At 41.3% G+C, this 25,284-nt stretch overlaps 3 protein-coding genes across 5 annotated transcripts; 1 reads left to right on the top strand and 2 right to left on the bottom strand.

Annotated features, from left to right (window-relative positions):
* Positions 1-17: 17 nt before the first annotated feature.
* Positions 18-11,732, bottom strand: rpap2 (RNA polymerase II associated protein 2). 2 transcript variants are annotated; one of them, XM_037083719.1, is made up of 13 exons: positions 11,584-11,732; positions 11,186-11,358; positions 10,899-10,944; positions 9,847-9,961; positions 9,434-9,532; positions 9,255-9,320; positions 9,054-9,142; positions 8,918-8,953; positions 7,668-8,808; positions 7,468-7,574; positions 6,462-6,542; positions 4,472-4,540; positions 18-660 (listed from the first exon to the last, which is right to left on the bottom strand). In XM_037083719.1, exons 2-13 carry the CDS (start codon positions 11,238-11,240, stop codon positions 516-518), a joined length of 2,049 nt encoding a protein of 682 aa, XP_036939614.1. In that variant the 5' UTR covers positions 11,241-11,358; positions 11,584-11,732; the 3' UTR covers positions 18-515. The 2 variants fall into 2 exon arrangements, with proteins under 2 accessions (XP_036939614.1, XP_036939615.1); XM_037083720.1 differs by lacking the exon at positions 11,584-11,732 and having other exon boundaries at positions 11,186-11,379.
* glmna (glomulin, FKBP associated protein a) lies at positions 11,251-17,982 on the top strand. Its single transcript, XM_037083722.1, has 19 exons — positions 11,251-11,387; positions 11,682-11,764; positions 12,388-12,513; positions 12,606-12,719; positions 12,862-12,970; positions 13,072-13,360; positions 13,442-13,541; positions 13,680-13,861; positions 13,958-14,011; positions 14,646-14,676; positions 15,286-15,375; positions 15,675-15,716; positions 15,861-15,934; positions 16,026-16,110; positions 16,260-16,369; positions 16,873-16,936; positions 17,144-17,279; positions 17,505-17,575; positions 17,666-17,982. The coding sequence occupies exons 2-19, from the start codon at positions 11,726-11,728 to the stop codon at positions 17,753-17,755; spliced, it is 1,806 nt and encodes a 601-aa protein (XP_036939617.1). The 5' UTR covers positions 11,251-11,387; positions 11,682-11,725; the 3' UTR covers positions 17,756-17,982.
* A 661-nt stretch (positions 17,983-18,643) lies between these two features.
* On the bottom strand, positions 18,644-23,838 carry cdc7 (cell division cycle 7 homolog (S. cerevisiae)). Of its 2 annotated transcripts, none has more exons than XM_037083724.1 (12): positions 23,622-23,838; positions 23,220-23,310; positions 22,785-22,871; positions 22,565-22,700; positions 21,947-22,040; positions 21,631-21,773; positions 21,489-21,552; positions 20,907-21,014; positions 20,545-20,711; positions 20,344-20,426; positions 20,103-20,252; positions 18,644-19,597 (listed from the first exon to the last, which is right to left on the bottom strand). In XM_037083724.1, the coding sequence occupies exons 2-12, from the start codon at positions 23,308-23,310 to the stop codon at positions 19,191-19,193; spliced, it is 1,530 nt and encodes a 509-aa protein (XP_036939619.1). In that variant the 5' UTR covers positions 23,622-23,838; the 3' UTR covers positions 18,644-19,190. The 2 variants fall into 2 exon arrangements, with proteins under 2 accessions (XP_036939619.1, XP_036939618.1); XM_037083723.1 differs by having other exon boundaries at positions 21,213-21,552; positions 23,622-23,837.
* Between the last annotated feature and the right edge of the window lie 1,446 nt (positions 23,839-25,284).

Raw genomic sequence — 25,284 nt, 5'->3', positions numbered from 1 at the left:
GCCACGTAGGCCCATCAATCACATCCTCAATCTGCATGACAGCTCCAACTTCTATCTCCACTATTAAATAGGAAAACGTTTTGTTGCGTGCGCCACCTGGTCAAAACCAAATATTTTCACACATGCATTGTTAACATACCCATATAACAAATGACATTATGGTGCCATAAACCTCCATGTGAAGGAAGTCAGGAGAAGTGGCGTCACTTTTATGACAGCAGAGGCGCAGCAATAAGCAGCGTGTCCACATGGCGTTTTCACTGGGAAAAGCTGGGTGTGATTTGTTTGAAGCCTGCAGAGGTTGAACATCAGCAGCTCTAAATCTTCACGGATCTGATTTGCACACATCCCACCACAGGTTGTGCTCGTACAGTAAGAGGAGGCGGGTTAAATCACAAAAAGGGACAGGAGCTTTTGTTTCCCCAATCAGTTTTAATGCGGGAAACAAACATTCACACATTTATTCCAGTCTGATACCCTCTAGAGTGTATATGTATTATACATGTCCACGTCTGTCAGTGTGTCTGGGTTTTAAACATTCGGACCAAGTTCAGAAGGTCCTGCTCGTGCAGGCCGAGCTCTTCCATCAGTGTGTTCAAATACACCACCGACGCTGGCGTCTCCAAGGCTCCTCGCACCACCGGAGAAATTTCGGACAACCTGAAACACAAAATCACACAATCATCACACACTGTCTGACCAGGATACACTTTCACAGGCATAAATACAGGTTTTCTGCCATATTCATTAAAAAAAAAAAAAAAAAAAAAAAACATTTGGAAAGTACAGGAAAGGAATATTTTTCAATACATCCTTTTTAAATAAAAAGAATCTGGAATGACACAACATAACATACCAGACACCATAAAAAGAATCAAACACTCAACACATGCTCATAAATATTATACATACAAGAACACACAAAGTACAAAACTGTCTTTAAACAGAAAAGCTGCATCTTTAATAGGTAAAGTTAAGTTCTAATTAAGATCTTATTCAAGACAGGATACAGTTCACTGTGGCACGCAGGGCTGACCTGACCCTTCAGGTTGCTCTGAACGTAAACAGGTGAACTGAGTCATCTGGATAACTTTGCTGAGTAAAACACAGATTTGAAGTTCTAGTTTCGGTCAGCGCTGTTAATCAGATAACTCAGCAAACCTGCTCACTGCTTACATGACTGTGTTTACATGCACACTAGTACATGACGTTTATATGGAGCATAATAAACCTAGTATTTCATCTTCCTGTACATATGACCACAACAGAATCCAGGTCCTGATTTTTCTGCCTGCGTGCAGCCACGCTTTGATTCTTCAAAAGCTCGACTGCTTTACAGAGAACGTTCAGAAACCAGGATCAGGTGTTTGTGTGTCAACATTTCTAAAACCATTAGTGAGGGCCACGATAGCCTAACGCACAATCTATTTTTGTATTTGCACATATACTTTGCATTTCATATATATTGTGTACAATAGTCATTGTTGCACAGTTGATTTCATTTCAATCACTTTACTTTGCCATACCTGCATTATCGTTCACCTTACAGTTGCACATACTCTATAATAATGACAGCTCTCTGCAGTAGTGCTGCTGGCTAGAGATCACTTCTCTAGTGTGTTTTTATTCTTATATTCTTGTTTTTATACCTGTATTCATGTGTGTCTAAGTGTTTTGTATGTGTGATGTAAGCCACTGGAGGCCTACATTTCCCTCAGGATTAACAAATATCCACCTATCACTTTATGCTTATATGTGAAAGACTCCATGAAAACCAGAATCATCCCATAATTTTTGAACTTCACATAAAAACCTGGCAGAATGAGATGAGATAAATTACTAGAACCTGAACATATATATGTTGTTGTTCGTGCACAATATGTGACAGAAAAGTCATTGGGGGGATTTATAAATATTAAATTCCCAGTAAGCTTCCTTGTTTCAGTCGGCTGATATTATTTTGGGCAATAAAGTTTGAACCATAAAATATCCTGCCTCCAATACATACTTGTCTTTGTCACAGCCATTTGATAACCACATTTGAAGGATCATTATAAAAAATGTGTTTGTGTAAGTATTCTGTCTATGTATGTATGCAAGTAAGAATATCAGCAAATGTATCGATGACGGATTTATTACACATCCTAATATCGGTACTCACGTGTATATAATCCAGTGTTTGTCGGACTCTACAGATTACAATACATACTTATGTTTATTTTTTTAAGATGTTGTCGATCCTAAAAAAAGATGCACATTAAATAATCACCTCTGATAACCTCCAACATTTTGAAAATGCCTCACGCACAAGAAGGGCCAACTGCACGTTCACACATCCAGCCAAGTGCCAAGTAGCTGTGAGTGTTTCTAGCTGCTCGGGCACAGTAAGTCTTAAGTGACGGTCTGGTGCTGCCGGTGACAGAGTTGCAACAAAGGCCGGACACTATACATTTCATAAAGGTGTTTTCAATATAGTGGGGTTGTTGGTTAGATTCAGTTGGTGTAGCCAATAAACAGGCACCTGAAGAAACTAACAATTATTTTCATCTATTTATCTGCAGATTATTTTCATCTATCAATCGATTAATTGTCAAAAAATGCTCATCACACTTTCTCATAGCTCAAACTGACATCTTCAAATCACTTCTTTTGTCCAACAAACAACCCAAAACCTCTGTATTTACTGTCATATATGTCACTGTGTTTGACATTTTTGCTTTAAACATCACGCTAATGATCTCCTGGTTGCTCCATTTATGATCTATTAAAACAGCGCAGATAAGATCCTTATGTGAAGGGTGTTTACCTCCTGTCTTAAACCCACTGTGGGCAGCCTTTGGGCTGATCTCCGTCACCTCTCCCCTCCTCCCTCCCCCGCTACCTGTCCTGTCTACCTGTGTGGAGGTGCACTGCTGGTTAATCTCCGGTTCACCCCGGGGTCTAGTGTTGCAGGGGGGGCATCCATTATTCAGCTGGCCTCAACAAAGGAGGCCAGACTAGCTCCACAGCTGCCGTGCAGCAGATAGATAAGACAGCGCACCAAATTATTCATGATGGAGGAATGGCAGGATGGACAGGCTTGAAGTGAAATGGGAACTAATGAAATCATAGAGCACCAGTGGGACAGAAAAGAAAAAGGGCCGATTATCACAGACGGCTCACAGAAAAGCTAACTGTCAAAAATGGCTGAACGTGCAAGAAATGTTCACCGTCGGTTAGACAAACTCTAATCTTATAATCAAAGGTTTCACCTATAATCATGTGAAAATTAGAGTGCATAGGAAATAAATCTTTTATCACAATACGTTTTCATGGTTTCACTCCTGATAAGAATTGAGCATGTGAGGCATAATTACGTAAAATCAGATTTATCTATAACTTGATGTTTGACAAACTTAATTTAGCTGAAAAACCCCATAACAGATTGAAGTCAAACACAACATTTACAACACAAGACTTTTTGTGGTTCTATCTGAGGGAAGAGTTTACAGTCACAAGGCGCCCTCGCTCTAAGAGTTGAAGGTTTGTGTCACTTACTGCCTCTCAAGCTTCACAACATTTACTGTATTCTTTTGTTAAGCTCACAATGGAAGTTATGATATTGGTGCAAACTGACCTGGGGCCACTCGGGGAGTCATAAATCAGAGTCAGTCGGGCATCAGGTGATAGTTTTCTCAGCCGGGGCAGTTTAAATTGCTCATTTTTCTTGGATGTATACAGAGGAAATATTGTGTGTGTGTGTGTGTGTTTAACTCGAGAGTGTACAGGGCTGTCCGTGTGTGCCTTCTGTCCCACATCACGGATCTAGAAAGGGGCAATCAGGTGGAGATAAGGCCATGAGGCGTCTGTGTGTACTTAGACGGGAGCAGCACGGAACTGTCCATGAACTGCCAGCACTGGAGACAGACACACACACGCACGCGCACGCACACACACACACACACACACACACACACACACCATATGGCACGAACTTGGACAATGCCACACCACACAGCGTCTTGTCAAATGCACCTTGAAGCTTTGAAGCTGAAAGTGAATCCAAGTAACAGTTGGGAAATCTAATTGTTTTCCTCTCTGAATGAAGAAAAGGAGAGTTGTGTAAAACTGCACCGAGCTGTTGCTTTGATTTGAGCACAGAATCAATCTGTTGATGAAACCGTAAATTATAGCACAACACTTAACATGATGTCAGTTTTAGTGCAAATATGTATATGTGGACTATTTTCTCAACTTTTTTATGGATGTTTGGCAGATGTTTATAAAGTTTATCTCGTCCTTTTTACACTGTAAAAAAAACCCCACTGAAGTTACGTACTCACATGTAACCAGTTCACACATTTAGGTGGTGAAGAAAATTGTTTTTGAGTTTGCTGACAGGGTGTTTTTCCTGGGAAAAAACGGCTCTAAATTTTCACAAATTGTCACAAATTGTTTAATTCACACACACAGACACACACTGTGAACTTACAGATGGAGGAGCATGACGGCGATCAGCGTCCACTCTGGAGTTTTGTGGATGATGTTGGTGTTGGTGAACCTGCAGTGGTAAGAGAACAGAATGACCAACAGGTCAGTCACAACTTAAATATTTTGTCTATGTGTTGCAAATGAATCCCACAGCAGAACATACGTGAACATACACACAACAATAGGTGGGAGCAACCCTCTCTATGCAGGTGACAAAAGTCTCCTGATTCTGATCATAAGTAAACTGTGAAAACAAAACGTGCGCAAGGCCGAACCGACCACCACACCACAAACACTGGCTGCTTCAATAGTGCAGTGATGTATGTTTGTGTGACAGCGCTGTGAATATTCTTTGGTTTCAGCCTCTCGTCAGCGGGGGCCTCTGACAGCAGAAAGAGAATTCCTGGAAGCAGGGCTCTGGAGGTGTAACTCACTACACAGTGATTTAATAGCACTCCAGCTGAAAACATCCTAAGGAGCCAATGGGAACACAGAGCTACGTCTGAGACAGGAAATGTGCAATGTGGGGCGAGTTTGAAAGAGGTTTTTAAACTACCATACTGACAACTACTGGCCGAAGAAAATATTTATTACATTGTGATTATGTGACATATAGCAGATTAGAGAGCCATAATGTTCCAATAACAGCACACAGCTGTTTGAAGCTAGAACGGTGGCAGGGTCCGCCACATATAAACAAAGTAAAAGAATATGAAATGGTGTTGTCCTTTAAGGTCAGCTTATTTATTCAGTTATGTAAACTAGGAGACTTTGATTTTTTTTTAATCATTTTGTTGAGGCATAAATAAAATCAGTGATCAATATCTTTCTCTTCTGATGAAACTTTCTGCCCCCAAACAACATAGTGCACCTTTAAACTCACCAGTTCTAAGATCAAAATGTACTCATCCACAGATTCCAGCAACCTAAATATGACTGATTTTTTCATCTATTATTAATCTACATACAATAATAATAGTAATAAAATGTTCATGACACTGGGTGATACTGCATCAAAAAGCCTCATGTACAATAAAAATTGGTATTGATATGACAGAAAAGTACATGCCAAAAATCAACAAATACATGTGCACTGTCACATCATGGACAGCGCTTCCAGACATTTTGATAAGTCAAAGCAGGGAAAAGCACGGGTGTACCGCATCACATTAATGACAGCTCTGGTGCATTAAGTGTCCCAGTAAGCCAGCATGCACGACACCAAGGTCCTGGAACTAAAGCGCCAAAATGCAATATACCTATAACACCTATTTTAAACTTACTCTGTGTTTTTCACTTGCTATGACATGTCAAAATGAAAATAAAGGCTGTGAAAATACATACAGATATCCAGTTAATTAAACTCCTGTCATTGTCATGTTTTGTATTGGCCTGTTGAGGGCACCAGAGTTCATCATCAAATCCTCCCACACTGTTGTGGAATTTAAATAAAACCTGTTTGTTGATTAAAGGTTTAAACACTCAGCGCAGAATGACAAGTTTCAGTGGCCAAAACGTTGCTGTGACTTCGTTAATTTCACTACCATTTAAGAATAAATCCTTTATCTTGCAATGTACAATATAAGGACATGACCGAATCATGAAATAGCTCGTAAGAAGGCTTAAAAACTCAAAGTCAGGGTTTAGCTTACATATTTCTAACTAACGTAGAGGTACATCCCTGTCTCATGAACATAACTGAATGTATCTACTGTACATGCTGCAGACATGTTGCAACAGTGAAGAAGTTTACCATCATTCTGTAGGTTCAGGCGGAGCTGTTGGCCCTGGGACTGCACCTTTAAGTGCGTTGATGTGAAAGACAATTTCTGTGACTTTAGTGAGTTTAGGCATAGCCAGTGTGTTAAAATCGAACTGTGTGTGTGTGTGTGTGTGTGTGTGTGTGTGTGTGTGTGTGTGTGTGTGTGTGTGTGTAACCTTAACAAGCAGGCCTGCAGAGAGAGAGGAGTGTGTACTTGTGCTGCACTGACCTGAATGTCCTGACCAGGTTGTTCAGGTCAGTGGAGACGTCACTCATGTTGAGACGCAGAGGACCGATGATGTTTTTGAGGCTGCACGACGCAGAGACAAAAGACGAGGGACAGAGAGACAAACGCAACACAATTATTTCTGTACATACACATAATACATTTGTGCTATCAAGGGGAGCTAAGATGGTTTGAACAGAAACAATAAATACTTTGCATGTGAATTTAAGTTGATTGACAATAGTGTTCATAAAAAGTTTACATAATTATGTAAATGTATGCATCAAAAGGAAGAAGAATGACATTGTCAGGGCGCATTAGCTTCTTGAACACAGCGCCCTCACATTAATAAGCTCATGACTACATAAAAAAACTGTGCCAGTTTAAACCTGGTATCTCTGGATTTGTGAAAATCAACTGCGAACTCTTTGTATGATTGACTTATCGTTTGTAATTTGATAATGATAATAATTTGCTTCCCAATGTCAGATGTTGCTGCTTAATCAGTCTTAAATCTAATCTAACTGGGACTAAAGCTGCAATGATCAGTCAATTAATTAATAAATTGTTAAAAAGCAGATTAGTTTCAGTCATTTTCATGCAAAAGCTTCTTAAATGTGATGATTTGCTGTTTTTCTTTGTCATTTGAAATAGAAAGTCTTTGGGGTTTTGGCTGTTGGTTGGAAAAAATAAGTAATCTGACGACGTAATTCTAGGCTCTAGGTAACTGTGATGAGAAAAACAATTTCTTCAATTCTTTTAGACTAATCGATTAATCATGATGATAATCTGTAGATAAATCATTAAAAAGGAATTAATTGCTAGATGAACCCCAACTGCAGGCAAAGCAGCAAATAGGACATATGTCCAAAGCTGAGATAGCTCATAAATTAATTAATCACAGTTTTTGGATATAAACATGCATGGGTGTCAAATAAAATATGCATAAAAATCTTCAAAGGTATACAGAGATACACACGGTTACTCACAAATGAGAGCACACACATACCAGCTAGTGAGCTTCTCCACAGTGATCCGTTTCTGGATGAGGTGCTGAGAATGAGAGTCAACGAGGGGCAGAACTGGATCCTTCGCACTCTGGTCCCGGACTGTCACCTGGTGGGGAAACAATCGAGATGTGTGAGAGAACACAAACACCGCCGTCTCCCTGTCATTCACAATCATCCTCGTTTTTATGTCTCCGCTCACCTCGTCTCCCTGCGGCCCCTCCACCTCCTCAGACACAATCCAAGTCCCCTTATAAAACTCCTTGACTCTGAGCTCCAGCTGCTGGCTCTCCTTCCGCAGCGTCTCGTAATCTGGAGCTGCAGGTGACGCTCTCTTCTGCAAGCCGCCATCATCCCCTTCTGAATCCTCATTATTCACCTCGTCATCCAGGTCATCCTCATCCAGCTCCTCCTCTTTTTCTTCCTCGACATCAGCTGAAGGAGATCTTAGCGAATGACCAGCGCCGTACAGAAACGTCAGAGTCACATCAGTGCTCCATTCCTTTAATGTTCTCCTAAGGCACTCGATGAGATTCAGTCGGATGGAATCAGGTTTGACTCCAGCAGCCGTGTGGTTCTTGAGTAGATCTCGGAGCCCCGCTGCGCCTCTCTTACTCATGCCCACCTGGGTGATGTTGAGGTTGGTCAGTGCCGTGTTGTGGCTGTCCTGATTGGGGTTGATCGGAGTTGAAGAAGGAAGATGTTTGCTTTCTGTTGAGGTGTTTGTCTGTTGACATTGTGGAAAAGTAAGTACTTCTGCTTGTGTGGCTGTTGAGTCAAAAGGCAGGGGAGCAGTTTGAGGGACTGTCTCAGATAAACTGCACAAACTCAGCTTTGCTGCAGCTTCTTCCACAGCAAGTTCCTCAGGCTTCTCTAACAACTGCTCCCTGTCATGTTTGTCTGTGTCTAATGACACTTTGGGTGTTTCTGCGTCGGTTCCTGTTCCTGTTCTGCATGAAACTGATTCCTGTCCATTCACATCTTCTCTGATACTTCCCTCCGTCTCTGCATCCCCATTTCGATGGCCACCAATTTCCTCTTTATCTCCCTTGTTCCTCTGCATCTTCCCTCTCTTCGTCTTCCCTCGTTCACCTTTGGGGTCTTCATCTGTCCGTTTAGGCAGGTTGCCCCAGTGCACTCTGAGTCCCTGCCGCTGGGAGACAACGCTGGAAATGAACTCCTGCTCCTGTTCAATGTCGCTGCTTTCACTGTGGCTGAGGTCGGCTGCTGCAGATTGCTGCTGAGAGCTGTGAGGGTCTTCGCTTTGAGCAGCCAGCGGGTCCTCAATGTCCTTTTCCTGCAGAGGCCTGTCTGCCAGCAACACCTCCTCACCAAAGCTCCCACTGGATACACGTGGTTAAACTGAATTAGTTAGTTGAATCGGCTTTTTAAAAAAGACATATGACACTAAAACATTCACTGTGGAACATAAACACGTGAGCTAATACATACCAATCTCCTTTCTTCATCAATTTAATTGCTTGAGGGCTGTCAGTGAGAAAGAACGTCAACACAAAGTCTGAATATGTAAAACTCAATCAAAATCAAAGACAAGTTCATAGTTGCGAGACGGGAACAGCACACATACGTCTCATGCTGCCTGAGCCAAAGCGGTGTGTTCGATATTTGCAGCTCGAACTCTTTGGAGGCTTTGTAGCAGAAGTTACTGCAGAAACTCTAATCACAAGAGAGGGATGCACACAAAATATTAATCATGACTGTTTCTTTAACAATAAATGGGTTAATGTGTAAAATGGAACTTGTTTGATACACACTTTGCAGCACTTACTTTGCGCTCTGTGATGTCATAAACCTTGTTTGTCTTAGTTGAAATTTTATACTTTTGAGTCGGGACCTAAGAAAAGAACAGCAGTGAGTTTGAGAGAACATATTAGAAGCATAAAATCTGAGACACAACAAAATGTATTGCTTGTATAGGACTGTACACACTGACACAAAGGGTCATACCTTGCCCAGTTTATTTGGACATAGGGGATAACCACACAGTTTAGCAATGAATCGCTCCTCTATAGCATCTTTGTAGTTAGCAGGAGTAATGTGTCTTGCCTGTGAAGAGACAAAGTTAGAAATTGTGTCAACATGGGAAACACCTCAGGATGGAAATAAAGGGACAACTGAGTTGACCAGTAGTTAAGTATAAGAATGGCTAGGCAGTGATACAAAAGTACAAGAACCAGGGTGTGACAGGAAGTAATAACACAGGATCATACAGGCATGAAAGAAAATTCCCTGTCCAGTCTGACTGCAGACCAAAGACATAATGTCCAGAAGACGTTTCTAATATGTGAAACGATTAAGGGACGTGTTGTGACCTGAGGCTTCAGTTGGTCGGCTGCAAAAGTGAACTCTGTGATACATACACAATCAATGAGGAAATCTTCAGCGACACTGTCCTCCAGGAGACGCTCCACCACCTTCAACGCTCTTTTCTCCAAGTCCAACTTCTCCCTTAACTTCTCCTTCACCAACTCCCTCCTGAAACAAGATGTAGTACGCACATCAGGGAAATGTTACTTTTTGACATGTACTCCTACTACGGGTTTGGAAGTAGTGAGCTACATGTAATGAAACTAGTTTTTCAATGACAAAAGGAAAGGAATGATCTTTTTTTTCTATTTCAACCTTGTTTCCTTACTGTAATTCAAAACTGACATCTCTTAAGCTTTCCAATGAATAGTAAGGTAATTTTACAGTATGGTCTTAAAACAATATCATGGTATTTCTAGGCTGTATCACGCTATCCAATACATGTCTAAGTTATTTGAATGTATTTGATTAGGCGTCAAATCACAATATTTTTGACTAAACACCTCGATATAAATATTGTGACATTATTGTAAGGATGACATTAGTACTTTCACAAAACATTGACAACACAATGAGATTTTGATAAATAATCATCAGTAATGTGGTTATCATGACATGACTGTCTGGTAAGTTTATAAGTTTGCTTTACTGTAATCCAGCCTTTAAAACAAGAAAAAGTCAACACTTGCCATATTGTGATATAACGGCATCCAAAATCTCAGATGTGTATAATCTCATATGTAGATAATAATATATATCATATATACTGGCCAGTGACTTCTATGTATCATCCCATGTTATGATTTCCTATCACATGTACACTTTCAATTTGATCTTGTGTTTACAAAGTGGTTTGAGTTCCTCTATGTATCTTTGGTTAACCAAACCAGTCCAAACTTATCCCTGGACTAGCGTTTTCAAACGAGCGTCCCCTACACTGGTTTGTTCTTTATTCTCTCTACAAAATGGATTCAAGTAGAGTAAGATAAATATACTACAGCCAAATCAAGGTCTTTGTTACGTATGAGTGTATGATATGATCCATTAGCTAGACAGTGTTAATGAAAGCAACTCTAGCATCCTGAGAAAAGATGTTCGTCCGCACCTTCTTGCTTCTTCCTCAGCTGTCAGTGCCTTGACGCGTTTCTCACCTGCCAAACAAACAACATGGTTAAAATAGAATTAAAAAAAACAAAATTGTTTAATGTCTCCTAATAACATGAGACCAGGTAAGTTAGTTACCAGTTAGCAGTGAATGAGCCACTAGCTCCAGAAAGTACCAGAGTATGACACCGAAACATGTTAAAATTCCTGTTTGACCACTGTAAGGCTGAACCAAATATTCTGAAAACCAAATGTTTTGTCATGAAATAACAATTTATTTTAACCAACCTTTTTTGGAGGCTCTAGCGGAGCCTTTGCTCCTTCTTCTCTCCTCTACCTCCATGCTGTTTGTTTCCACTTCCACTCCGGCTGATGACGTATTTCACTCTACGGCGAGCCCGATAGGACAATCCGGGCGTCGTTAGCACTGTCACCGGGTAGCGCGTGGTACTCTTACCGGGCTGTTATGGACATGTAGTGAGTTACAGAGGTGGGTATCTACCTCACTACCCTCCTGTTTTATCACTTTCATATCCGGCTACACTCTTTACTGTTTGTGACGGTGTTTTGAGAGCTTGTTAGCACAAGAAAATGTTTGTTTCCCGTCCAGCGGCTAAGCTAATTCAGAATAAAAGACTAGCATTCATTGTGCTCTCCTCTGTTTACAGCAGACTGTCCAGGCTTACCTGACCTCAACCGTATCATACCCGAGCCACTCGATTGTCTGGAAGTGTGAAGTGTGAAGTGTGCTTTCTATTGACATGGAGTCCCCTGTCTGTTTTAGGAGGACTGCTGTGTGAACATAAAGCCCGCCTGAAGACAGCAGCGATGGCTCTGGAGCAGCTCAGTGATGTGGTCCAGAGATGTGTGAGTACTTCAGGTGACAGGAGTTGGTTCAGTAAACCACAGCCAGCCCTTTACACGCGTCCATACCTCACACATCATCATCACCATCACCCGTGTCTGGTGTGCCCACACACATGAAATCCAGTACAAATATTTGGTAGAAGTCGCTCGCTGAGTGTGTTGCATAAAGTGAGCAATAATGGTACTCTTGTCCTTTATTTGTTCAGTTTATTCCATCATGAAAATAAAGAGGTTGTTTATTTAGATTGTCTGGCATACAAAAAAAAGTCAATAAATATCTTTCTCTTCTTAGAATTTCTTTCCTGACACTGGGGATTGCACCTTTAACCGTAAATCTGTAAAATGCCATGAAATTGTGCAAAATAAGCATCACCATTTCCCTGATCGTAAAGTGACCTTTTCAGCTTGCTTGCTTATGTCCAATCAGTTGTCTAAAACTAAAAAATTGTACTCAGTTCTTTGAAATAAAAGCAGCAAATGAGGTGAAAACAGGCACTTTCACCTTAAGAAACATTGTTGATTAATTGTCAAGTTTCGCTTTTTTTTAAACAATGATTTGCTTCGGTAATATGTCTGTGTTTATTCTCTTTTTTCAACCCTTTCTTTGCCTCTCTCTCACGCAGCAAGCCCTCCCTGATGACAGCTACACCACCGAGGACCATGACGTCTTCACCATCGCAGGTCGGACCTGCATCGAGGAGGGAAACAGCGCCCAGGTCCTCAGTATTGTCCTGGATGAGAAGAATCAGGTATGTAGCTCAAAAGCGAGCCCTGTTTCGACATTAAGACTTCCTTCATAACTGTTGCGCTGTGTAACCCCCCTCTAATTGGCTCTCTGTAGGACATAGTGAGATGTATGGGTTGGAATCTCCTGCCGCCCTTGATCAAGGTTCTGCTGAAGAAAGAAGACAAGCACCTTTCTCAGTGCCTGGCTGTTTTCAACCACCTGCTGGAGGTCTGTTCGTGTCAGGAATGCACTGACCTGACTCTGTATTAACGACAGGGTTTGATGTGAAATAAAATGTTGGTCATAAATGAATCTAGCAGTTTGTTGCAATAAAAAAATGTATTTTACGCTTTTTATTGTGGTTTTCCAGACCTGCAGACCCAAAGAGCTGCTGATTGGCCTGTTGGAGCAGCTGGAGCACGACGACCCTTACTCCACAGCAGAGAGCCTCCACCTGCTGTTGAACCCTCTACAGAAGGGTAAACAACATCTCTTAGGCTATTTACTTGAGTTTTTTTGTCAACGCGTCAACTCAAATGGTGTCATCTCCATCGTTCCACCTCATCTGTCGTCCTCTCAGTGCTGCTGTGCCTGGGCAGCAGCAAGGCGTCGTCTCTGGGCATGACCCTGTCCTCCGTGCTGGACCAGGTGGCCAAACTGCCTCTGCCTCACACAAAGGAGCAAGAGGAGGACGACGTCTTCTTTCTATGCCGCTGCTGCACCGATCTGACCGACTTCGTCAGACCCTTTGTCCAGGAGGCCAGGCAGAACAACCTGAACAGTAATGCACGACGTGAGAGCGGGGACAGAATGGAGGGTGAACGGGACAGGGGGAAAGAGGACGAGCTGCGGACGGAACTGCTGAAGTTGTGAGTGAGAAATCTGAAATAAGTATATGAATCCTGATACTAATGTCTCATCATGACTCCTCATGTGTTCCTGTTCTGCAGCTGTATGAAGACTCTGAGTCACCCTCTGCTGGAGGTACAGCTCAAGGATCCAGACACTCTGGCTGTGTCTCCCCTCAGGAACTTCGCCACTGAGATTTTGGTATTAATGCAACATAAAGAGCTGATGCTACTCCGTTACTTTTGTGTAAATGTTGTGTTGTCCTGTAGTTTTGACTGCGTTCCACTCGTGCTTGTGTTTATGGTTGTGTTAACTGTTTCTCTTGTGCGTTTCATACAGAACAGTCTCAGCACTATCGGAGAGCCCCTCCCCAGTCTGGTGTACCAACCTCTGCTGAAGAGGAAACAGGTTCCAGGTTTTCTGGAGGAGGAGGTGCGTTACCCCAAAGAGTCTTTAGCCAGCCTGGCTCACCTTGTGTTTGTCCATCACTTGGCTGCAGATACATTCCCCAGTGTTTTCAGGTAAGTTAGAGAGAAAATATTGATCACAAAGGACTAGGACACTAATATACTGTCCGTGTATTAAATGTTGATGCTGTTGACGCTCTGTGTCTACAGCCCTGTGTTTTCTCTGCGCTGTAACATGGAGCACATCTGCCTCCTCCTGTCCAGGTGAATACATCAAACAGTGTATCTGTTTTGTGTTTTGTAGGTGCACATAATACAAAATGTACAATGGCAAAGTTTGGCAAACAGCCGCCGACATCTGAATATTTGTAGTATATGTCATTTATTTTTGGATCAAACTCATAAAAAGTTTTAAATTGAGCATTTTGAAACTGTATTAGGGAAAAAATTGCAATTATTTGTTCAGTACAATATTTATATTTAAAGCTCAATCAAGAGGAACATTTTAATTAAAGTTTTTTTATAAATATGTTGCAGAGCCAATTATTTTTGGCAAATATAATTTGCAACTAACCTTAACGACTATATGATGACAGAAAATATGCTTTAGTGAAGACATTCACAGTTAATTTTTCTTTGTTATGGTGAGCTGGGATTGTTGTCACATACATATTTATTTATATGAATTACTGAAGTTATTCTACTGAAACTTTTATTTGAACTTTATTTATTATTTTATGTTACCTTTATTGATCTTCAACTGTCTCTCCATCCTTTTGTGTGGATATAGTGTATGTCATCGTATCATCATGTGCTTATTTGTTCTTGCCTGAACAAAATTAAAAGATACAGTATGACCACTGTAAAGGATAAACTCCCAATTACATTTTATTGACAGAACTGACGAGTCCAGGATTCAGAAAGGACTGGTGAGTTAAACTGGAAGTTGTACGTGTTTATGGATATTTGTGTTGTCTGTTCCAGATATTATAAGACAGAATATAAGACTGAATTTCATCTTCACAGAACTGTTTTAGTTTTTCTGAAGAGCGATCCGATTGTGAAAACGTTTGTGGGTGATAGAGAGTGGCTCATATTTTTGCTTTTCATCCTTGCCTTGACTGAGGGTCCTTAGAACTGTTTAAACATCCATTTCCTCAGTTCATCTCAACAGATTTGATCATTCATTTACAAGGCATAAAATAATGAGCCATGATATCAGGCCCATGAGGTTTTAAGCACTCTTTACTCGCTCAAAAAGAAAATGCTTGATTGTTTGACTTGTACCTCTAATGGGGCAGAGGATAGCAGTTCAGACACTCCGGACTCTTCAGACTCAGCCTTTGTCACTGTAAACAATGCTTTGTTAGCCTCGGCTGTACTTCGGCGCAGATGTGCTACTGGTTTAACGATAACCGACAGACTGACAGACATCTCCATCCCTACATCCACGCAGGCGGAGGCATCAAGTGTAATTTTGTCAACTGCCTGAATGTCGGAACATCTTGTGTGACGTTTGCGTGTTTGCCGTCACGCAGGAGCTGTACGAGAAGAGTCTGGTGCGGCTGGAGGACGGCAGTCTGCCTGCAGATCTGCTGGAGATCAGAACCCTCCTCACAGTCCCTCAGGTGATCACAGTCATTCAGACGAACCTCGGCTTGTACTCTGCTGTCGCTCTCAGTGTTATGCTTTTACTGGCGTGCATTTTATTAGGGTTGTTCCGATACTGGCACTGGTATCACTTCACCTTTCACTATGTTAACAGACAAGTGTTCTATAAAAACATAAAATAAGGAAATCAGTCTAAGACTTAACAGTATCACGCTTTTTTAAGTCATTCATGAGGGTGAAGGGTTAGCTTGAAAACGAAAATCCATCACAATCAACCTGACCTTTTTATGTCATGCTTTTCTCCCTTTGTTTGCAGAACTTGGTGAAGGTCATGACGATATGTCAGAGATATGATCTGGTAAGTCTTCACATTTGTAGATAATTTTTTTCTTTCAAAGTGTGTATTTATATAGGTGAGATTTTAATGCCATAAATTATGGACAGTCACTTTTTTTCCGTGTTATCGTCAGTATTTACGCATATGCTTTTTTTTCGTCAACAGCGAACCAGAGGTCTGAAGGTGTTCCAGCTGAGCATTGATAAGTTTAACACTGAAGCAAAGTATAATTTCTTCCAGTAAGCTCCACTTTCCTCTAAAAGTCATCAGAAATGTCTCTTTCTGTTCCACCCTCCGGTATATTGACTCTTACTTGCTGCCTTGTTTCAGGTACATGCTGCAAACCAGTAGTCACTCAGGAGTTGAAGGCTACATCATCAAAAACATCAAGAATCAGGTCGACTTTGCCCTTCGGGTGAGATGAGCGTTTGAATTTCTTGGTGGGCTGTCAAATCTGCTGCCATTTTCACAGGCGTTCATGGAGAAACCAAGCGCTAAATAACACACGGTGTCCACACAGAGTGGGTTGTAAACCAATGAAAATGAGTCCATTTCTGTCTTCAGCCAGGTAACAGCAACACCTGGTTTGAGGGAGTTCACCTGCTGCCATTGCTGCGTAAAGTTTTCATTCTGCCAGACGGCCCAGAGACCGACCTCCTGCAGTACCTGGACAGGTCAGCACACATCAAATAACACCCCATCCATCTATTTCCTATCCACCTTATCTTAGTCAGGTAGGTGGAAGGCAGTGTATGTGAACAAGTTGTCTGTCTCTCACTGTTAAAGATATATTTCAGCCAAACTGAGCTTCCTTTAATTAATCGTCAAGTGTTAATTAATCAATAAAATGTGAACTAGTTGAGCTTCACTGATGTCGATACAGCCAGAATCTTAAAAGTCTCAAACTGAAGGATGTTATTTTTGATTATAAAGCAGGTGTGGGTGCTGTATCACCTAGTGACAGAAAGGTACCTTCAGTTAGGGCTCGAACAGCATGAAAAAACCTTCACACCCACGAGATTCACATAAAATCAACAGTTCCACAGAGAAATGGCCTCAACACGTATTGAAAAGCGGTGCCTTAAAACAAGTAAAAGAAAAAAAAAATCTGTAAAAGCTGAAAAATGGACCTTGATTCACAATTGTATTTTCAAGGTCTTCTTCTTTGTTTAAACAGGATTATGGAGTCTCTGAACCTGCTGCGTTACCTCATCATCAGAGACAAAGTGACAGAGAACCAGGTGAGTGTTACTGCAGGAGTATTGATCCAGTCTGGTAAATATCAGGGCGCCCATCCAGCTAAAACAAAAACAAGCAGTGACATTGAATGATGGTGTGATAGATTTTTTTATTTTTAGTGATTAAGTTACCTGCCAGGAAACATTTTCCCAGAGTGCGTCAGTGGTCTCCACTCCTCATACTTTTCTGCTGCTGATTCCATCTTGCAGACGGGGATCTGGACCGAGCTGTATAAAATAGAAGACGCGTTCATGAAGCCGCTACGTGTTGGAGTGAACATGTCGAGAGCTCACTACGAGAGGGAGCTCCACAACACCATGGAGAGCAAGAGGAGCAAGGCCAAAGGTCACATGATTTTACTTTTCAGTTCCACTTTTCTCAAAACACTCAATAAGATTTCTGCACACTGTAGAGCCTGTGGAAGGTCCAAATTTAAGTACAAAAAGTTACATATATTGGATTGTAAAAATATGAAATCCACATTTTCTAGTAAATCTGCCTTTATTTTCACAGCTTGGTAGTTGTTGAGGTAAAGATATAAACGTCCTGCTTATGATGTGTCTTCCACAGAGGAGTCGGTGCTCTCTGTCTCCGTTGGTGACGAGAAGTTGCCAAACATGACGTCAGAGTCACAGATTCAGGTCAGTCTCGTATTCATATGACAATGAAACAGCACTCAATTGTGCGTTCGTACCGCGCTGACCTGGTTGCATGCGAATGTGTCCTTTCAGGCTCTGCACTCAGCCCTGCACACGTTTGACATGATCGAGAGTGTGTTGGTGCGAATAGAGGAGCTCACCGAGGTGAAGGAGAGTCTTTAGACTCCTGCCAAGAGATCCTCATCGTCTCAGGGCGCAAAAAAAGAAAGCCTTCAGCTGTTCAAACTGTTAATGTGTTTTGTATAAAGAATATGTTAACAAATCAAACACTGTTAGTGTTACTTTGTGTTTCAAGTTGTTTTCAGCAGCAGTATTTAGAACTACGAGTAACTTTTGAATACAGTGTCTATAAAACATCTGTAAAAATAAAAAAACTTTTGTACACACAGGTTTTATAAAAGGTGCTGTGCTGTTTATTCTAAGTTAATGAAGTTATTAATTACTTGAACACCAAAGTAATAACTACCAAACTAGAAGTAAATATGATAAACAATTTACACCAACACTGGATTATTATTATTGTTGAATGTTTCATTTTACTACTATTTTTAGTGAACTTTAAGGGCAGTCCTCTTCTTTTAGTCAAGAAAAAAAACTAAATATCTGGTTATTTGCTGCTTTTTAATACATTATACATGAAAATAATGTATTAATACATTTCAAGTTACTTTCAGGTAAATGTGACTTATTATAATCCCTGTATGAATAATTTTTAACAAGATTCTAAAACTTTACCTACCGTAAAACACACCCACTTGTTTTTCCCTTTATTAGAAAATCTAAAGAGTGTTTCCCTCTTAACCCGATCAAGACAGAACAAGAATATTTGTTGTCTTTCTGAAATGAGAGGTAATATAATGTTTTTTGGGGTTTTTTTGTACAAAAGGACACATTTGACTCGAGGTGTCTTTCCAGTCTGCAGCCGTTCTAACAGTACTGCTTGAGTTTGGATTTTCCTCTTTTGGACGTCAACAAGCTCAGAGCGTAAAAATAAAATGCAACACGATCATGATCACAGCTTTCTCATTGGAGCTCAGGAAACTAGAAAACTTCTGGGTTGAATATTTATTTCACCAAACAGCTAAAAGAATAAATACCTCAAAAAAGAAAAAAAGTCCAACATTTGACACATCAACCAATAGTCTGTCAATATAATGCCTTCACTCAATGCTTTTACTGTCTAATAGCTGACGGTACACATCTAGAGCCCTTTAAAATGCCCAAAGTACTTTTTACCATAGCTGCCATTAAAAAAAACAACACATTTTTATTCTTTACTGCAGGCATGTGGGCCAGCAAGTCAAAAGTGTCTTAAATGGATAGTAACATTAAAATACATGTAGCGCTCAACAGAGAAGAGAAAACTGAGGGAAGCCTTTTTACCCTCTAACTGAAATGTTCCGGCTCTCTCCGCTCTTGTTCGGGTAACTTCTCCACACTTCACACTTCTCCCACTTACTATTATTATCATCTGATAATTATTTCTCAGAGAGGGACAGACTAAGTCCTCTGCCGTGAAACCCTTTAGTTGCAGCATCCAGTTCGTGTAGTCCCAACAACGGCTCAGAAGTTATATTAACGTGGCAGTTGTGCAGTTTCACAGGTCTGCGAACAGCGGGTGCTGCAGAGCCTGGGCAGCTGTGATCCTTGTGGCAGGGTTCAGGTCCAGTAGCCGGTCCAGTAGGTCATAGGCCTCATCAGGAACACTGTCCCAGCCCCGCTCATCCTCTTCCACCTTATAGTCTGACTCCGAGTCCTGTTTAGTGAGCGGAGTGCTTTGTGAATGTTCTCTGTGGTTTGGGAAAGTCTGACCTGCTCCATTAGCAGGACGATGTGTTGGTGTATCATCCTGGATCTTGTGACAGCGGGTGGCAGTAGAGTCTTTGTTGGCTTCAGGAAGTGGTGTGACCTCATCATCTGGTGATGGCCTCCGTCCTCTCAGCGTCTCACACAGCGTCCTGAGGTCCTGACGAGGCAGCTCCCGACTGCACACCACTGCTTTACCTGGAAGAGTTCAACCCAGAGAAACATTCATTACCTGTACAAAGCCTTCATCAGGTTTCTCATACCTTCTCAAACATTAAAATTAATGACATTGAAGGACTTTCTAGACCTAACTCCCTCCAATTTAAGGAGCAAACATGGCTTAGTTTGAGACAAGGGTCAAGATTATTTATTGTTATAGAGCTGCTTTGTCAATTGCCAACTATTTTGACAACTGATTAAGTTGGAGTAATTTTTAAGGATAAAAAAAAAAAGACAACAATTGTTCACAGCTACTTAAATGTGAATACATTCTGATTTCTTTACTCTTCTTATGATAGTACTTTGAATATGTGTGGTCTCAACACCTTCCTTTCCTCTCAGAATCACAACTGTCAAGTATGTAATGAAACCGAGGGAACCCTGTTGATTTCAGCCGTGACAGTGAGGGTCTGTGGTGAAACACTGTAACTCAAGCAAGAAGCAGAGAGATCAGTCTGCGCATGAAAAAAATACTACTACACACCAAATGCCTTGGCAGCCTGGATAGTCTCTCTTGAGCCTCTTATGGTCATGATCTGAGTGAGGGCGAGCAGGTCATCACTGGCTTTGAAGAACGGATAACGGCCGCTGAGCAGTGAGAGCAGGATCACACCAGCTGACCACACGTCTATGGCTGCGGTACAGAAGATAAGACAAGGGGAGCAATGAGAAACGAGTGAAAATGTTGTGTTTGTGCATCATGCGCCAAACATCGAGAGACCAACCTGTTCCTTGGTTGGGACACTTAGTGAGGACTTCTGGTGCTCTGAAGCCTGGGGTTCCTGCCCTGGGAGCCACCTGCTGCTTCCTTTTTTGAATAAAATCAACATGAATCAGCGACAGAAAAAGAAATGAAATGAATGTGTTCTATAAAAGAGGCTTTTAATGACAGCTCTCTCTTATTTCTCTTCTCTTCCCTCTGTTACCTGGACAAGCAGATGTTGCAGACACGGTCAGTCTGGTAGCAGTTACAGGTGAGGCCCTGATGTACTGCCCTCTGCGGTTTCTGACTGCTGCTCTGGCTCCTGGCAGGCAGTGGTCCCCTGCTGGCTGAAGGGTACCTTCGGCTGGCTGGTTCCTCTGTTTTCCCAGACTGAACAAAAGATTTTATGAAGAAAAAACAGTGAGTTATACACCTTTTAAAGGTGAAGAAGATTAGATATACTGTGACTGCAGTAAAACAGATAACTGCATCAATGTAAGAACTGGCTAAAGAAAATTCTTTCCTCTACCTCATATTAAATGAAACCTCTAATTTTTCCAAAATTATACATTTCACCTTACTTACCTCCGTCTTAATAGCAGCTTGTTTGGTGGTGGATGGAGCAGGAGTGCAGCTGTTCAGGTTCCTCTCTCCAAACACAGGCCGAGGCACTCTGCGCAGTCCTGTCAAATCCTTGAGAAAGCATACATGAAGAGCTGGATTTAGATTAGAAAGCAGAAAACAAACACTTGAACATATTCACTCAGGAAATTCTTCACCCGACTTCAGGCTTGTGTGATTCCCAAAACCCCCGATTTATAACCTTGCTTTCACTTGACAAAAGAAAAGACTAAGAAACACCAGTAAAGGTCAAATATTGAGTGCTGACACCTTTGTGTGCTTTGTGCGAGAGGTGGAGGTGGTGATGGTGGTGGTGACAGAACGTGCTTTTTTAACCAGTATTTTCCGAGAGGCTGAGGAGGATGTGGTGGTGGAGGAAGAGGACGAGGAGGGTTGTACGGTGGTGGACTGCTGTGGAGGCAGAGGAAGCAAGGTGGAGGCAGTGGTGGTTTTGGGTGGGATTTTAGGCTGTGCTTTGCCCCGCTGTGTGGTGTCTTGTGTCCCTGTGGACCCTCCACCTTTTTGTGACGCCCTGTGCTTCACCACCTTCAGCAGCTCGATCTGTGTGTCCACTGTGCCCTGAGCCAGGCCGAAGTCCACCAGTGCATACCTACACATAGGGAAAATAACAAAACATTCAGATAAAATTATACAGCTGCACTTATTCCAGAGAGGTAGGACTACTCACAGTTTGTGGCTCCTGTTGTAAAGGAAATTGTTAGGCTTGATGTCTCGGTGAATGATACCAAACTGGTGGACGTGTCTCAGGGCCTTCAACAGGTGATAGATGTACAGACGAACCTCTTCGAAACTCATTGAGCTAATTATTTCCTGAGAAATACATTTTTACATTTGATACACAAGTTTTAAATAACATTTGAGCAAACACACAAACAAAAATTTAATTAAGCTACTACTACTAAATGATTTACGTTTTAGGAATTACATCAGAGAATGTGTCCATGATTGGCTTAACAGCAACAGATGTATGACAATGTGCATACCACAATAGCTCGATGCTCCATATAGGGCATGACAATCACCACATGGTCATCCTTCCTGAAGCAGTATGTCACTCCCATCACATTCTCTTTGCCTCTGCAAAGTGGCGAGAAACGAAAACAGAACTAATTTCAATGTCAATTTTGGATGGTTACTTCCAAGAGGCATAATTAAAACATGGATTAAACATAGAGGCACAGTCTTGCCAAACCAGTCATCAATGTATTGAGGTGCGTGGGTTCAGCTACTCATACAACTAAACACAAATGAAGAACCCACACACCAATTTGTTACGGCATAAAAATAACTTTAAAGGAAAGGCATCAGACAGTTACGATACAAGAGTTCCTCAATTCACTGATTTATGACTTGTGAGCACACAACTCTTACACAGACTATGTGTCAGCTCTGTAACTCATCTGTATCAGGTCTCTAAGGGCTTTAGAGAGCCAGAAAACACAAACAAAAACAGAGAAAGACAACAAAGTATAAAAAACTAAAACATTTATGGAAACAGAAATCATAACCAGGAGTTTAAAAAGTGGTGGACAACAGAAGCAATACATGACACAAAGTCTATTAATGTATTTGGAGATGTTCAACAACAGTACTACACTCACCCAGCAACAGTGAGACACTGAAGCTCAGCAGCAATGCGTGTAGGATGGCTAGTTGGGATGAGGTGCTTCAGGGCGAACATCTCTCTCCTCCCATCCCGCATCTGAGCCTCACCCAGGTACACCGAGCTGAATGTACCTGCAGAGGGACCAATGTATTTATTACAAAAACAAGGTTTGTGCCAAGTAAATCATATAAAAAGGAAATAAAATGTGCACATACCTTCTCCAATTTTGTCAATGATGCGGAACACCTTGGCCAGCTGGGGAACAACTTTGTATAGGAACTCAATGTCCATCTCCACATCCCCTGGAGGAAAACAGAAAAAAGGCTGTCACATGCGGTCAACACAATTTTGTTTTATTATCCTGTACTATATTTTCTCTCTCAGATTAGCAAAATCCAATATGTGTAACAGTTTCTAGAGCAAGGAAAGGTGCAGGAGTGACAAATCTGTACTGATTTTTTCATGTTTAATTATCAGTTGAAAAATACCCAATTAAAAACAAAATCCACACTTGGAAAAACGTTGACAGTGAAAATACTATCAAGGGGATTTTTCAACCTTATTTTACCAACAAATTATATGATGACATTTATAATGATGCATCCATACCTAAATGTTGTGTTTTTTAAGTCATGAAACGTCCAACTTACTTGGGACTTTGCTTCTCCTGTGACCTCTGTCAGATCTAATAATACATCCATCTGTGCCGATGCGTTCAGTGCAGACAGGAGTCACCTCCATCTGCACAGACAGGGAGAGATTAATGACAATAGGAACTTTAAAGAGGCTGTTAATGGCTGAAACATCATCGGTATTAACGTCACTGTCATATTAATCTTAGGAAGTAATGCTGAATCTGGCAGTGTATGTAGAGTCATATTCACTAGTAACGCCATTGGTTATTGGCAAACTGTCGGGTAAATCTAACAGCTCACATCATCATAAGCGCTGTTTGTCTTCCTTTTTACTACAAAACCTGCTAGCAAGCTAGTGCTAGCAACAGTCTGACAGGCTAGCTAACTACAGTCCGAGTTAAACAAGAAAAAACTCACCGCTGTCGTTAGTCGTCTAGTTCAGAAGTGTCTCAGATAAACATTTCATAAACACGCCACGTAGTCATAAGATAATTGTCAGACAACATAAATATAATGTATATACAATTCACTCAGTCTGTGGCTGAATAAAACAACTTGTTCAGACTTTCAAGACGAAGCTTTTCCGCCAACAACAAACTCCGCGCTAAAAGTGACGTCAGACACATCTCGCGTTGCATCAGCACAATTCACGCGATAACACGCGATCTCTAACCTCCCCCACCCAGCACGCTGAGATGACAGCTCACCTTACATACTGTAGCTCTGTGCAGCTCACCAACACATCTTGGACAGCTCTTGGACACTAGAGATATGCAGTGATCCACATTGATTGATATATCCTTAGATGTGCATTAAAAAAATTCCACATTAAATGAATAATCAACTTATGGCCGACGACGGATTACCTGTAGAACATTTGATTCATGTAGAATAACACCATTAACACTGAATCAAGTCATTCAGTAAAAGTTGCTTTTGTGTGAAAAAGCTCTTTGTTACCATTAAGTGCTGTAAGGACTCCTAATGGTGAAATTGTATGGAGTAACACCTTGTTGGAGCTATTTGTGTGTTGTTAGTATTTAGTTATTCTATTTGCTAATGATAACATACATGCTTAGTTTATCTACAGGCATGGAGGATTCCCTTGTACTTTGTTTGTTTGCTTGATGTTTGGAAGAATAAACCATTATAAAAACAAAGGAACTTTGAATGGACACTGAACAGTTGAATAATACAAGCCAATGGTGCAGCAGTGGCTCTTTGATTTGCATTTTGAAGTTTGCTGATAAAGTTCCTCAGTCATCCAGGTCATGGTAATTCTAAGTGCTGCATCATAGGCAACTCGATGTATTTCAGTTTCCTGAAGACATTTCACCTCTCATCCAAGAAGCTGAAGTCACGTCTTCTTCCTCAAAACTTTAGCCATGATGAAACCATAACCAGGATTTATGCAATATCTTGACTGCTCACATGCAAGACGTTACCTGCACCCACTTCATGTTTTGTAGCTGTGTGTACAGTATTTACCATTTAATTGTATGAAATACTGAGTTTTTAATCATCAGTTATATTAACATGTGCCAATATCCATTATAAAGCTGAGCAGAATAAGTAGAGTAGCACACCAGTTATGAAAAGTGAAACATGATGTTGGATTCATTAGGCCTTTTTGACATGGATCAACAAAGTGGTACTAACCCCTGACATAATGTATTACACGTGTAATCACAGCCTTGAAGTCGGTATGATCAGAGGCACCTTTAGTAACAATTACAGCCTTGAGTGTTTGTGGAAAGGTCTGTAAGCAGATGTGCTTTTACTCATTTCTCTTTGCAAAAGTGTGAGCGCTCAGTCAAGCTGCAGAGAACAGTAATCTTCAAAGTCATTAAGGGCACGTGTGGGCTCTGAGTCTCAGACGCAAGGGCCACTTGTGGCTGTATGTTTTTACTGTCTTAACTAAAATACGAAACCTCAGTGGACGGCTCTGTAGAAGATTTTATACATCACACATCATTTGATTCCTGTTGTCTGAGATGTGCATTTCTGTCTGGCCTTACCTCAGTGGTGTTCTGACAGAAGTAACACAAGGCTCGTGCGTGACTGAGGAATGCTGGCGCTG

The sequence above is a fragment of the Acanthopagrus latus genome, chromosome 21 (assembly GCF_904848185.1).
Source record: "Acanthopagrus latus isolate v.2019 chromosome 21, fAcaLat1.1, whole genome shotgun sequence".
Classification (NCBI taxonomy): Eukaryota; Metazoa; Chordata; class Actinopteri; order Spariformes; family Sparidae; genus Acanthopagrus; species Acanthopagrus latus.
Note: the sequence above shows the minus strand (reverse complement) of the source record. Positions and strands in the feature narration are given on the sequence as shown.